The 13,307-nt window shown below is 39.5% G+C and overlaps 1 protein-coding gene across 8 annotated transcripts in view; it reads right to left on the bottom strand.

The window, feature by feature from the left end:
* The window catches only part of CNKSR2 (connector enhancer of kinase suppressor of Ras 2), a 146,723-nt gene that overhangs the window by 32,117 nt on the left and 101,299 nt on the right, over positions 1-13,307 (bottom strand). For all 8 annotated transcript variants that reach the window (XM_088668696.1, XM_088668692.1, XM_035115478.3 and 5 more), the window contains 4 exons: positions 12,251-12,324; positions 10,616-10,687; positions 7,076-7,143; positions 5,105-5,205 (listed from right to left, as the gene is read on the bottom strand). In XM_088668696.1, the coding sequence (XP_088524822.1) occupies positions 5,105-5,205; positions 7,076-7,143; positions 10,616-10,687; positions 12,251-12,324 (315 nt within the window). The remainder of the gene's footprint in view (positions 1-5,104; positions 5,206-7,075; positions 7,144-10,615; positions 10,688-12,250; positions 12,325-13,307) is intronic.

Genomic DNA, 13,307 nt, shown 5'->3' with positions numbered 1-13,307 from the left:
ACAAACGTTTTGAGTAAGAGTTGTATTTGCTTCTATCTAGCTTCAAATTGTTCAGTCAAAATCTCAAGGTTCAAAACAGTAAAGAAACAGTGTATGCGACATCTGTTTGTATAAACGCCCAGGAGATGCATCTTGGAATACTTGTAGTCAAACAACTACAAGACCTTCTTACCACTCCAGTCTTTGGGCCCAGCTCTGATATTCTCCCAACTGTTATTACAATGAAGCTAGCAATTTAATATACTTAAGGATTCATTGATTCCACAGTTAAAAGGGTTGCTGTTTTATGATAAAGTCACCCTCATAATGCATTTGAAAGGCAAGGTTAATCTAAATAATAAAGGCAATATTCAGAAAACAGTGTGTTACTAAACTAAGTGATTCAAAGAATGGTTCAGTTTACAGCTAATAGTACTAAAATCTGATTTTAGGTGAAACCTTGCAGATCACTGGAGAAGAGGGAAAAACTTGCTCCTAAGAAGTTATGAAAATGCAGTCACTGACATTTACAGAATGCCATAAGAATTTATGAATAGCCTTTAAATAATAATCCAGAGAAGTCCATATGTGCTTTGTGTCAGTTTCATGGGATCTACCGTGGCAAAGAAAAATCTGGAGTGTCAGTCCCTACACTACAAATTATATGAATGTCAGAATTAAATGGTGGTTTTATTTCAGTTTGAAAAACCAGAAACCAGAAGCTGTCACAAAGATTACCTATGTAATCTTCTACCAGGATATTGTTGAAAGCTCTTCCAAAATGAACAGAGGGGTAAAATGCTGAGTAGCCACCTTGACCACTTTTTAGATAAAGATCACATGGGTTAGCCACTTGGTTTGTGCACCACTGAAGAATTTCTCTATCCCTGTTGCATTTGGAGACAAATCTATCGTTGGAGTGCCAAAGTGATGAAATACATAGTCCCTACTCGTGAACTGCTAGAAAGATGCTCTTGGTGTTCCACACAGATTATTAAGATCAGGTTGCAAGGTGAGATATGGGAAAGACCTGGCAGTGAGGCAATATACAGGAAGAAAAGGCAGCTGTGGAGAAGTCACGTGGCCCTTGCCTTTTGTAAGGTCAGGTAAGCACTGGATAGAGGGAATAAGAAATCACTTTTCCAAAGTCCTCCTGGGGTGATCCAGATAAGTCTTAGCTGCAAGATTTATTAACATGCCTTGAGTCTTGCTGAAACAACCAGCAGCCGCCACCCAAAGCATAATACTTTTGGCAGATTGCAGAAAGGAGTATGATATTTTTTGAGGCAGGCAGTGCAGTGGGAGGGTGTTAAGACTACAGCAGAAGCTTTGAGATTTACCATTCATCAACTTTACCTTCCACCTGTGTGTTATAGCACCCCTGACACCTTCACAAACTGAATGGTGTAGTGGTAGTGGGATGAAACTGTGACTGTAGCTGAGGAAATGCCTTGCTACTCATATCGGCATTCATGCACAGTGCAGTCATTCAGTCAGCACTCAGAAACCACACTTGGCACAAACGCAAAGGGTAGCTTGCAAAAATCTCTTTGCTGGATATGGAAATTCTAATGTAAGATCAAAGATGACTTCATATGATTTCAGTTATGCCTCTTTAAACAACATCATTCTATGACTCATTTAGCATAGTTGAAAATAAAAAGAAAATCAGCTAGGCAAAGTCAGAGCTTCAAAGCTATCATGGGAAAATACTATTTATTTTATAGAATCATGGAGTTGGAAGGGACCCCAAGGGTCATCTAGTCGCCCCCTGCAATGCAAGAAACTCAACTAAAGCATTCATGACAGATAGCAGATAGTCATTGAACTTCTGTTCAATGAAGAAATCTCCAATGAAGGAGAGTTTGCCACCTCTTGTGGGAGGCTATTCCACTGCCAAACAGCTCTTCCTGTCAGAAAGTTCCTCCTGGTGTTTCATTGGAATCTCCTTTCTTGTAACTTGAAGCCATTGGTTCGGGTCCTAGTTTCTGGGGCTGGAAAAAGCAAGCCTGCTCCATCTTCCATATGACAACTCTTTAGATATCTGAATGTGGCTATCATATCTCCTCTGAGTCTCAGGCTAAACATACCCAACTCTCTCAACTGTTCTTCATAAGCTTGGTTTCCAGACCCTTGATTATCTTGGTCATCTACCTTTGAACACATTGCCGCTTGTCAATATCCTTCTTAAATTGTGGTGCCTAAAACTGGAGACAGTACTCCAGGCATGGTCTGACCAAGGTAGAATAGAATGGAACTACTGCTTCCCTTGATAGGGATGCTATACTTCTGTTGATACAGTCTAGAATAGCACTATAGGTTTTTTTTGCTGCTGACTCACACTGTTGACTCATGTTAAGCTTGTGGTCTACTAAGACCCCTAGATCCTTTTCACATGTACTACTGGCATGTCAGATGTCCCCCATCTTATATTTATGCAGCTGGTTCCTCCAGCCTAAGTGTAGAACCTGACATTTGTCGCTGCTGAAATTCATTTTGTAAGTTTGGGCCCAGTGTCATTGGAGACAGAATTGGGATTCAATATGACCTCAACAGATTCTTTAACTATTAAGATACCTATTCTCTTGTCTATATATATAAAAATGTAAAAATCATGAAAGTGCGGGCTCCACTTTTCTCCGTAACCGCTTGACCGATCGTCCTGAAATTTTGACACAACGATCCAGGCCACTCCCCGAGTGTTGTTAGAAAAAAAACACCCACATATCTCGCACTTCCGCAGGTAAAAACCTGTTTTTCAACAAAGTAAAACAGCACCCTCAAGTGGATTTCCTCCCACAGTACACCCCTCCCTTCCTGTGAAATCTACACCACACCCACAAACCAAATAATGACATCATCAACCAAGCAACTGAAACCATCAAGGTGGCCATTAGCAGAACCCTAGGCCCCTGCCAGGCCCCACTAGGCCAGGGGGGGGAGGGCGAGCACCCGGATCGCAGGTTGCAGCACGGCCTTTGTTTTATGTAGGCCCCTTCCAGGTTGCCAGGCCCCCACTAGGCCTGGGGGGGGAGAGAGGGAGTGCCCGGATCACAGGCCGCAGCATGGCCTTTGTTTTATGTAGGCCCCTGCCAGGCCGCCAGGCCCCCACTAGACCCGGGGGGCGAGAGGGGGAGTGCCCGGATCACAGGCCGCAGCACGGCCTTTGTTTTATGTAGCCCCCTGCCAGGCTGCCAGGCTACCACTAGGCCGGGGGGGGAGAGGGCAAGCACATGGATCGCAGGCCGCAGCACGGCCTTTGTTTTATGTAGGCCCCTGCCAGGCCCCCAGGCCCCCACTAGGGCCGGGGGGGATAACCCACAGCAATGCACTTGGGGGCACGGCAAGGGGTTTTTACTTTAAAATTTAACGGGCGTTGTGTCACATGCGAGGCTCTGGCGGCCATTTTAAGTAAGGGCAGTCATGCCCCTTTTAACCTACACTTTATAATATGACTGATTGCAAGCCTCTGTGTCTTTTAAAAAAACAACCATGCACTTTCTCTCCCCAGTTTAAGTCCTCAGATATTTGCAGTGGCCAACCCCCCCTCCCCATTTACAATCCTTCCCCTTGCCACTTCCTGGGTTTTTTATGGAATCGAACAGCTCGGGTGCTTTGGAACTCGCCTTATGTTGCTACGGGGCTGTGGGTCTTCGCTATTTGATCCCTCCCACCCCGGTCGGGATTATTAAAGTAGTTCTCTAGGTTCTCTGGGTCACCTACTCCAAATTAGAAAATCCTAACAACAAAACACACACACACACACACACACACAAACCAAAACAAACAACGACGCCCAAATCATACAATACTCACCAAAATAAATGACAACCCCAAAAATAAAATTAAACAATAATAACTTCTGCTTCTCATGTTCTTATTTCAAAAAAATGTGATCTAAATATATAAAAATGTTCATGATGCGTGCACAGGGGCCAATGTATGGCGATACAGGGGGGAGGGGACAACACTCCCCAGGGAAAACAGAGGGAAGGGTGTCCTACCGAAACACAGGGATGAACTAGGGGGTTGGAGGGAGGAGGGGTGGGAGACGTCATGGACAGGGTGGGGGTGGGATGACCCACAGCAACACGTGGCCAGGCCAGCTAGTAATTAAATAAAAAGCTTTCCTTTTTGAAAATGACACAATCACCTCCAGACTTCTCAAATGAACTTAACACTTTTTTGGATGAACTAGAATGTTCTTCTGGCACTTGAACTAGCTTCAAAAACTTAAGTTCTTAAGGAAGCATTTTAAAATATGCAGTCTGCTTCCTATAGACTTCAAAAGAATATAGCTGAAATTGGGAAGATGATTTAGGAGGATCTGGAAAAATAGGTTTTCCTATGGTATGGGGGGGGGAATCACCTCTATCTACTTGCACTCAAATGCATCTATCATATAAGCTTATTGTTTGCTCTTCTTACATCAGCATTACTTCACATCTGATGGCATATTAAGGATAGCCTTTATTATCTTGCCATTTGTACAATTTTGTATTCATATTTTCTATTTTGTCTTGTAACATAAAAGTCTATTTTTAATATACAAAGAACTTGAAAGGAAGCATGGAATCTATTCTTATCTGAAGGAGGATGAGCTTTTGTGAGAATCTTAGTTCATGTTAGTTAAAGTAGGAATGCTGCCAGTATTTTACCTTGGCTTGGCTTCAATTTATAATTGCAATGTACAGATTTAAATTTGTTCCTCGAAGGATATTCTAATAAAGATTTCTTATTTCTTAACAAATTTTTTTTAATAAAGCAGCTGTTCTACTATTTTAACTGTTTTAATGAGAGCTGGAAGATGCTTTTTAAATATTAGATCCTGCTAAATAAAGATATAAATAAAGATCCTATATACCTGTCATGATTGTTGTTCTATGCAGTGGTTCAGGGTATTTATTCTTACATTATATTTTGATACAGGACCAAAAAACTGAATATATACAAACATAATTCCTCTGACATCAAGCATTTATACAGGATACTTACAACATCATTTACCCCAAAATACAAACTCAGTTAAAATGGATGAAGGTTGCATAGGAGCCACTACCCTAAAAGTATTTCTGTATTCTCACTCTGGGTCAATGGCAGCTAGTTATTACAAATGAACACTTACCGAAGGAGGTCGTGGGTATGTGTCGTATGGTGGAGGTGGGCTGTCTTGTTTGGGTGTTGATGGCGTGTCTACTTCTTCCTTATCACTTTCACTCCAGTAATCTAAGCAATACAAATTAAAACAACAACAACCCTGCATTATTGCAGAAATCAAGTTCTTCAAAATTCATGCATCATAATCAGAAAAGGGGAGCAATGGAAGATATATATTAATGTGGTTTTTAAGAGCCATCTTCATAATTCATTCTAATGAATAAAAGCAGGCCTCCAAGGGTTCTAATAAAACCATCCTAGAATTGTGTTGTAATAATCCCCTTTATCAAAGTTCTACAGGACTGCTATTTGAGAATATAATGGTGGTAGAGAAATAAGTATGTTTTGTCACCATCACTGGCATAGAGTAGGCACTATGATGATCCGTACTTGTGTTCTCTGTACACAATTGTCTCTATGCTTGTTCCATGGGTCTTGGCTTCCTGGTAAAGCAAACAGCCAGCCAAGCACAACAAATGAGAGATGTTCTGGTCAATTTTCAAGGGCAGCCCCACACAGGACACATTGCAATAAACAAACACAAGGTCACTAGAGCATGAGTTACAGGTAGGTAGCCGTGTTGGTCTGAGGCTGATGGGAGTGGTAAACCTGTAGATGGCTGTTAATGGCTACTGATGGCTGCAATTAGTCCTGGGCTGAGGTGCTAAAGAAAGCTTGATCATTGGAAATCATTACCAAGCTTAAAACCATGGAAGCACCTGGGATGAATAGAGACATCGGATTCTTATCTCATTATGCATGATCAAGCTTTCTTTAGCACCTCAGCCCAGGACTAATTGCAGCCATCAGTAGCCATTAACAGCCATCTACAGGTTTACCACTCCCATCAGCCCATCACCCATTCCCACCCAACCCCACCACCCTCTGTATATATATATATAGGGTCTGACACTTTTGTTTCTAGTGTATCTGAAGAAGTGTGCATGCACACGAAAGCTCATACCAAAATATAAACTTAGTTGGTCTTTAAGGTGCTACTGTAGGAATTTTTTTATTTTACTAGAGCATGAGTTACTGGTGGCAATCTATCTTGGTCCATGAATGACCATAGCTACCAAACCAGCCATAGATGGAAATATGCACTCCTTGCCATTGAGGCCAACTTAGCTGACAGGATTGTTCCTTCTGGAATACATAGCTAGGATAGAATCCTTCCAGTTTAATCACCCACTGAGATCCCAGTTATATATGGCACATCAGTCCTATCATGTATAACTGTTAATGGCAATGAATTGCCCTGCAATTAAAAAGCAACACTAGCAGGCTGCAGGGCAGTCTAACAGGTCAACCCCAAATCTTCTGGTTAAAGGAACAACCACTCCATATAGGAGCACTCTCAGGTGGAATCTACACAGATATAAAAAAAAGTTCTTAAAATGCTTTTTTTAAAGCTTTTTTAAAAAAATAATAATACATGAATTTTCCATAAGTGTCATATTATATATTGCACTTAAAACACTTTATTTGCAGCTGTATAGCTGAATCCTCAGTTATCTCACTCCCTTCCCTCACAGTGCTATCTACTAAATAAAATGACACTGTTTTATTACACTTCTCTGTATCTCTGTATCATTTGCTAAGCACACTTTGGCCTAATAAAGAATTAGGAAAAATAAAAATGTTATCAACCTTTAGTGACTTTCCAAAGTCAAATATATAGAATCAATATGCTTTAGGGGGAAAACCTGATCCATCAATCATCAACACATATATAACGGATCCTTTTTTGTAGTCAAACACGCCCTGAATATTTTTTAAAGTTCCTATGTCTTTGAATAAAGTACTGCATAAGAACAATAGTTGCGGCAACTAAGGGAATATTCTTAAATAAGAAAATAAAGGTTCTGCAATAAAGCACAGAATACATATCTTTTAAGTAGGGAGGTTGAGTGAATCAAACAAAATAATTATACCATACCTTGCTCTTGTTTGATCCTCTCTCTTTCTGCATAACCAGCAGCAAGCATATTAATTCTGTTTAACCACCTGTAATAATATTTTTAATGCATCACTGACAATGCTTTAACAAGTTACATGACTTCGTATGTGGTCTTTCATTCAACTATTTACAGCTTCTTGACAAGATAAGGCAGTAAGACCTGTTTCATTCAGCTGTCTTGTTAGTTGGAATTTTCTTGTAAAACTATTTTGACATATACAATGCTGTTTCAAATAGGAAACCTTGAACAAGAATTCTGGAAGTCCTTAAAATGAAACATTTCAAGGTATTCAAAGATCTGTTAGATATTGCTCACAAATACATCATACTGAAGAATTTTTGCTGTTCCAATTTCTCAAGATCAAATGCTGTTACAAAGTTTTCATCAATACATTTAAAGCCTTATTTGTCATACCAGCAGAAAAAAGTTCACTCTCTAATTTTGAAGCACATGTATCATATAGTATAACAAAGAGATAGGAGAAGCTTTGTGTGCATCAATAAGAGAGAGGGGAAAAATTCTTTTAAGTAAAAAAAATTCTAACCTTACGCCAAATCAGACTTCCAATCCCCTAGACTTCTTCTAACAGAACTGTCTGCTTGGTAAAGCTCGATGTATTTCATCATGCTTTTTTCTTCCCATTGATTTCAACAAATGACACAGCTGCTATTCTGCCTGCAACATCTGTGCTTCTTAATGCAATTTCCAGGCATACTACTTACTACCCCACCACCAGCAATCACACTTGCCAAATTTCAGAGATATAAGGAAAAGGTTTCTCACTTTATAGCCCATTAACAAAGGCATATAGGAAGAAATTGTATTGAAGTAATTTGGTTTGATTTGTAATAATTTGGAAAACTAATAAAAATAATTTGAAACCATCACCACCAAGGCATATAGGAAGACCTTAACTCCTATATATACTAGCAAGTTGAAAGTGTCAGGTGTTGCTCAGGAATTCTAACAGCCCCCTGCCCCAATTTATAAATGGATAATGGATACAGCTTGTCAGAGCCATAATTTATTTTAAATAAATGTTTCTAAAGTCAAAAGTGTTTTCATAGGTGAAAACAAATGGCAAATATTACCAAGTGGTAAATGGAGGTGGGGCAAAGATTTGCCACTTCATAAGGCTCCCAAATTTTAGAAAGTGTGGCAGAAACTCCATACTACATCTTTTATTTTTTATTTTTTAAAAAAAGCAGGGTAGAAGACTACTTGGTTAAGATGGTTGTCTGTGTTGGACCATTGATAATGCAGTATGAGGAAAAGAACTAAACCGTCTGTAAAAATCAGCTGCTTCTGTTATGATGACATGGCATTTCCACATTTTGAGTCAGTAGAGGTCTATTTCATCAGTCAGGCCTGTCCTGCCAATAGTTAGTTTCCAAGTGAAAACAATCGGTGCATAATCTTGGCAGGAAAGCCTGATTATTGCTATAACCCCAGATGTGGTTCCTGGCACAGCTAGATAGGCACTATTTTTATTGCTAGTTCATAGCAAAGCAGCAACATGGAAAACAGGTTTGAGACAGAGTCATGCCTCACATTTAGCCCTGCCCTGGCTCAGATCTCCCATCACTATTTTGAAATCAATGAATTTTTTTCCATATTGGACTTCTTAAAAAGAAGAAGATGGAAACAAGGAGGCATTTTGTCTCTAGAAAGGAATTTAAATGAACTTAAATTAATTTCTATATCTAGGAGACAGTACAATCTTTGATGGTTGCAGTTAAGTTGACATTTAATCATGGTAATTTGCAAGATACCCTTTGAAAAATGTATATGAGCTATGTATCACAAAGACTCATTGTGCCACTAGATAATTTCACAAGTTTCTTAATTACTGGAAACTATGTTCTGACAACTACTATGTTGGCAGGTTGATATGGCTGCACTAGAACATATTGTACTCATCCACTCACCTTAATATATACTCTTCAGAGCTCTGATATACACACATTTACGGAAAACAATGCATTTACGGGCCAGTTGTACTTCATGAACATTTAGTGTGTATAAGCACTTATGTGATCTAACACTTGAAATATTATGCAGTGTACTCAGGAAACAGTGAAAATTGTATTTTTGAAGAAGAAATGCCAGAGAAAATTGAAACTGAGGTACAGTACCCTCCATGGTCTGATTTGTCTTAATATATTTTTACTTTAATAAAAAATGAAATTGATTTAAGTTCCAAAATAGTTGAAGGTATTTTGGGTTCCTTTAAATTGCTCTTAACTGGCTAACTACATTGAACACTGCAGCTGGATTAAATCCAGAACTAGGCAGGAGAATTAATGAGAACACTCAACAGATGTTTACACTCAGAGCAGCTTCTTGTTTATCCAGAGGAAATAATCCATACTTAGAAACTGATCCTTGCTGGATCAGTAGGTGGGTGGGTGGGTGTGGGTGGGTGCGTGCGCGCATGCACACACGCATGCACACACACAAGGATGCACTGCTGCTTGCTTCACTCACCAACTCTGCCTACTCCCCCCAAAGTCACCCCTCCCCTTATTCACTGCCAAATCCACTCACTTCCCATAATCCTAGCAAAAGCCACCCTTTACCCTCCACTAACTCCTCTCCAATGTTATCCCCTCACTGTATACTTCGCATTCGGGAATATAACCATTCCTCCAATGAGCTCAAGGTGGCATACATGTGTCAGGGGACCACCAGGGGTCAGCAGAGAGCCTGGTGAGGCGGTGCAAGGGGTCAGAGAGGCAGGGAGCTCTGCGGAGGGAGAGGTCTCAGATGCTAGGGACATTGATTAGCACTTGAGCAGCTCAGGAGGGGAGGGAAAAGTCATTGCCCCGTCTCCTCGACAGCGCAGGGATCTAAAGCGCAGAGAGGAGAGGAGGAGACTAAGGGCGTCCAAGATACTTTGCTGGAGGCAGTCCCGACGATCGCCACTCCTGGAATCTGACTCGGGCTGAATGGACATGAGAACTTGAACTCTGTCTTGTATATAATTGTATAATAAAACACTGTAAATATGTACCCGTGCAGTCAGTAGTCATCACTTGTGGAAAGCACAATCAGCGTCCTCATAACATGGTTCTCTTCCTCCAAAGTTTATGCATACAACAACCCTGTGAGGTAGGTTGGGCTGAGAGACTGTGACTGGCCTAAGCTCTAAGTTTCATGACTGAGTGGGGATTTGAACCCTGAACTCCCAACACTCTAACCCAGGCATCCCCAGACTTCGGCCCTCCAGATGTTTTGGACTACAATTCCCATCTTCCCCGACCACTGGTCCTGTTAGCTAGGGATCATGGGAATTGTAGGCCAAAACATCTGGAGGGCCACAGTTTGGGGATGCCTGCTCTAACCACTTTACCACACACACCAATTAAACTTTTTAAAAAATATTTCTCTTATATTACTCACATTCAGGAAATAATTTTTTCATTGGCCTTTTGGACTGATAAAAGAAAGGTGGTGAATACAATAAAAATACCAAAAATACTCAAGATTGATTCATTACATAAATTAAGTTACAGTACCTGCTCATGTCATCTAGATGCTCAGCAGCAAAGTAAAAGCTTTTGATCTTAGGATGGCAAGCTTTGAATGCACTGGGGGGGAAATAACAAAGCACCATGGGTATACAACATTATTTTTCAGTATTAAAAGGATGGCCCAAAAGTAAGTATACTGCTTTAGAATTCACTTTCTTTGTCCTTGACTCAAGTTCTCATCATTCACAATATCAGTAAAGAAAAATAATCCTTGATTGATTGATTGATTGATTGACTGTATACCTACTTTTGGGCCAAGCTGTATATCATCTATATTTTGTATATGTTTCAATTCTACTCTGAAATCAAGAACATTTGCACTTTATACACTTTGGGATATACTTGTGTGAAAAAATACAGTAAGCATATAATCCTATGTATGTCTATGTGGAGGTAAGCTCCACTGAGTTGTGTTTAATCCTATGTAAGTGTGGACAGGATTACACCCAAATTAAATCTATCTGAACATGGTGTCAAGTTAAACACTATCTTGACTCAGTATACTTTTGATAAATATGAAGCAGTTTATTTATTGGGGCACTTGTATTTAGTAGGCAAATATATCATAAAAGTTTCTGGATATAATACCATTCAGCCAAATTATACTTAACTGGAAGTCTCTATGATTTTTCATACTACAGTGTTTCTGGCTTTACTTTCAACTTTAAAACTCAATAGTTGAACAGAAAAACAAATGTGTCTTAATTTCTGACAAGCTGTTGAACTTGTAATCATGAAGTTATTCACAGTAATGAGGTATTTCATAGGTCTTTTCCCTCTCAACCAACTATAAAAAGCATTACTGTCAACATTTGAAACATCAGATCTACATTCTAGACCGCAGGGTATTACACTGGCACAATCCACTATTAATCTAAACAGGCACTGAACTGCACATAAAGGTTGGCATCCATACCAACTTACAGCTTTGTGAAAGATTTGGCTGGATGCCCAAATGGCATTCTTATGTATTCTACTATTTATTACCATATATATATATATATTCCAAATTGAAGTCAACATTAGTTTAGAAAAAGTGAACTTTGCTTTATCACATATTAAGAATTAAAATGTATTATGATAATGTAATCAGTTAAAAGTAAAGGTGAACTATCCAAGCCTCAAAAACAGTAACCAAGAACATCAACAAAAAAAATTATGCCCTATGCATTGTCGGCTGACCAGGCATGGCCCACAGCCAATGCCCAGCCAGCTAGCAATGTACTGTCCATCTGGCAGGGCCCATTTGAAGCTAGCATTTTGGCAAGGAACCCGTTCCTTGATTCTGCTGGCTGGGGAATTTCCCTAAGGGCTGGCAAGACACACTGGGACCTAGCTGCTGGGGATGGGGGATGGAAGTGAGGTCTGCAACCACAGTCCACCTGAGAAGGGGGTGAGTGGCCATTCCTAAATCCTTATTCCTATATACCAGGAATGAACTTGGTGAGTATCTAAAGTAGCAAATGATAATATATATTAATTATTAGTAGTAGTAATGATTGAACTTCAACAAAGATGAATACTACCAGACAAAGGCATCAATAATGGAACATTTTATCAAAATTATGTTTGTTTCACTGTTTAGTTTCATCTACTTTTGAATATTGTTCCAATACTTACTACTTCTTGCGACATTCACTAGCTCTATCAATTTTAAATTCTGGCAGACTGATGAATCCCTCTGCTTTTTCATCCTATGAAGATGAACAGATTAAAGAACAAAAGCAAAAGCAGCAGCCAATCAAAAAGAAAACAAATACAAGCATACAGAACTATCTCTTTTCACAAGATAACAATTTCTGATTTATTGCTTCATTAAAACTTCCACAAAAATTAATGGAAGCATCTTCCCAGAAATGTGAAAACATCACTTTAAGAAGAATTATTTTTAAGAACAACTTAAACCACGTCTTCAACCATTTCTCTTTGGGGGCAATTGACATAACTTGGACAGTAGAAGCATACACAATTACCTTAAACATGCATTTTTGAAGACAGAACATAGTATTAGAAGCACAATGCAATGGTCTGGTTTGTACAAAATGCTATGCCAAACTATGGCCTAGCAAGAATGAACAAACATGTGAGTACACAGAGTAAAAATTGTTACATTTGAACTGAGCCAAAAATGTGGGAATTTAGTTGCCTACTCTTGTTACTGTAATCTTGCTGTCTCTTCCTCATTGTTTCCTTAGGGTTGCAAAGGCACAACTTTGCAATAACAGCCAAAGCAACAATTGCCTGAATTCTATTGCTAGCATCTACACATCAGATCTAGCACTTCTGTATCCCCTTTATTCTATTCCTTGCCTTTTCCCAGCCCTTCTGCCAATACTGCTCAGTCACATGTGCTTGTCAGTTCTATGTATACTTTTGCCCTGATCCTAATTTTTATCCTTTTTTCAACTATGTATCTCCATGACCCAGAGTTTCTTCAGGACCTTAGGTCACTACCAACTTTGTCTTACCTTAGTAAGTCATCCCGTATCTTAATCAACATACTAACACTCTCCCCTCCTTCTCACTTCTCATCTTAAGTGCTAAGAGCTCTTCAGAGTTCTCATTAATTCCTTCTTGTCTCAATTCTCTACCTCCTTAGCTCTTTTACTGATGTCTCACTTTTCACCTACATTTCCATCAGATTCTTCTTTCTCAGTCAACTGCCTTCTTTACATCT

This window comes from Zootoca vivipara, chromosome 4, assembly GCF_965207765.1.
Source record: "Zootoca vivipara chromosome 4, rZooViv2.hap1.1, whole genome shotgun sequence".
NCBI lineage: Eukaryota > Metazoa > Chordata > Lepidosauria > Squamata > Lacertidae > Zootoca > Zootoca vivipara.
The sequence above is the reverse complement of the archived record's forward strand: the minus strand, read 5'-3'. Positions and strand labels throughout refer to the sequence as shown.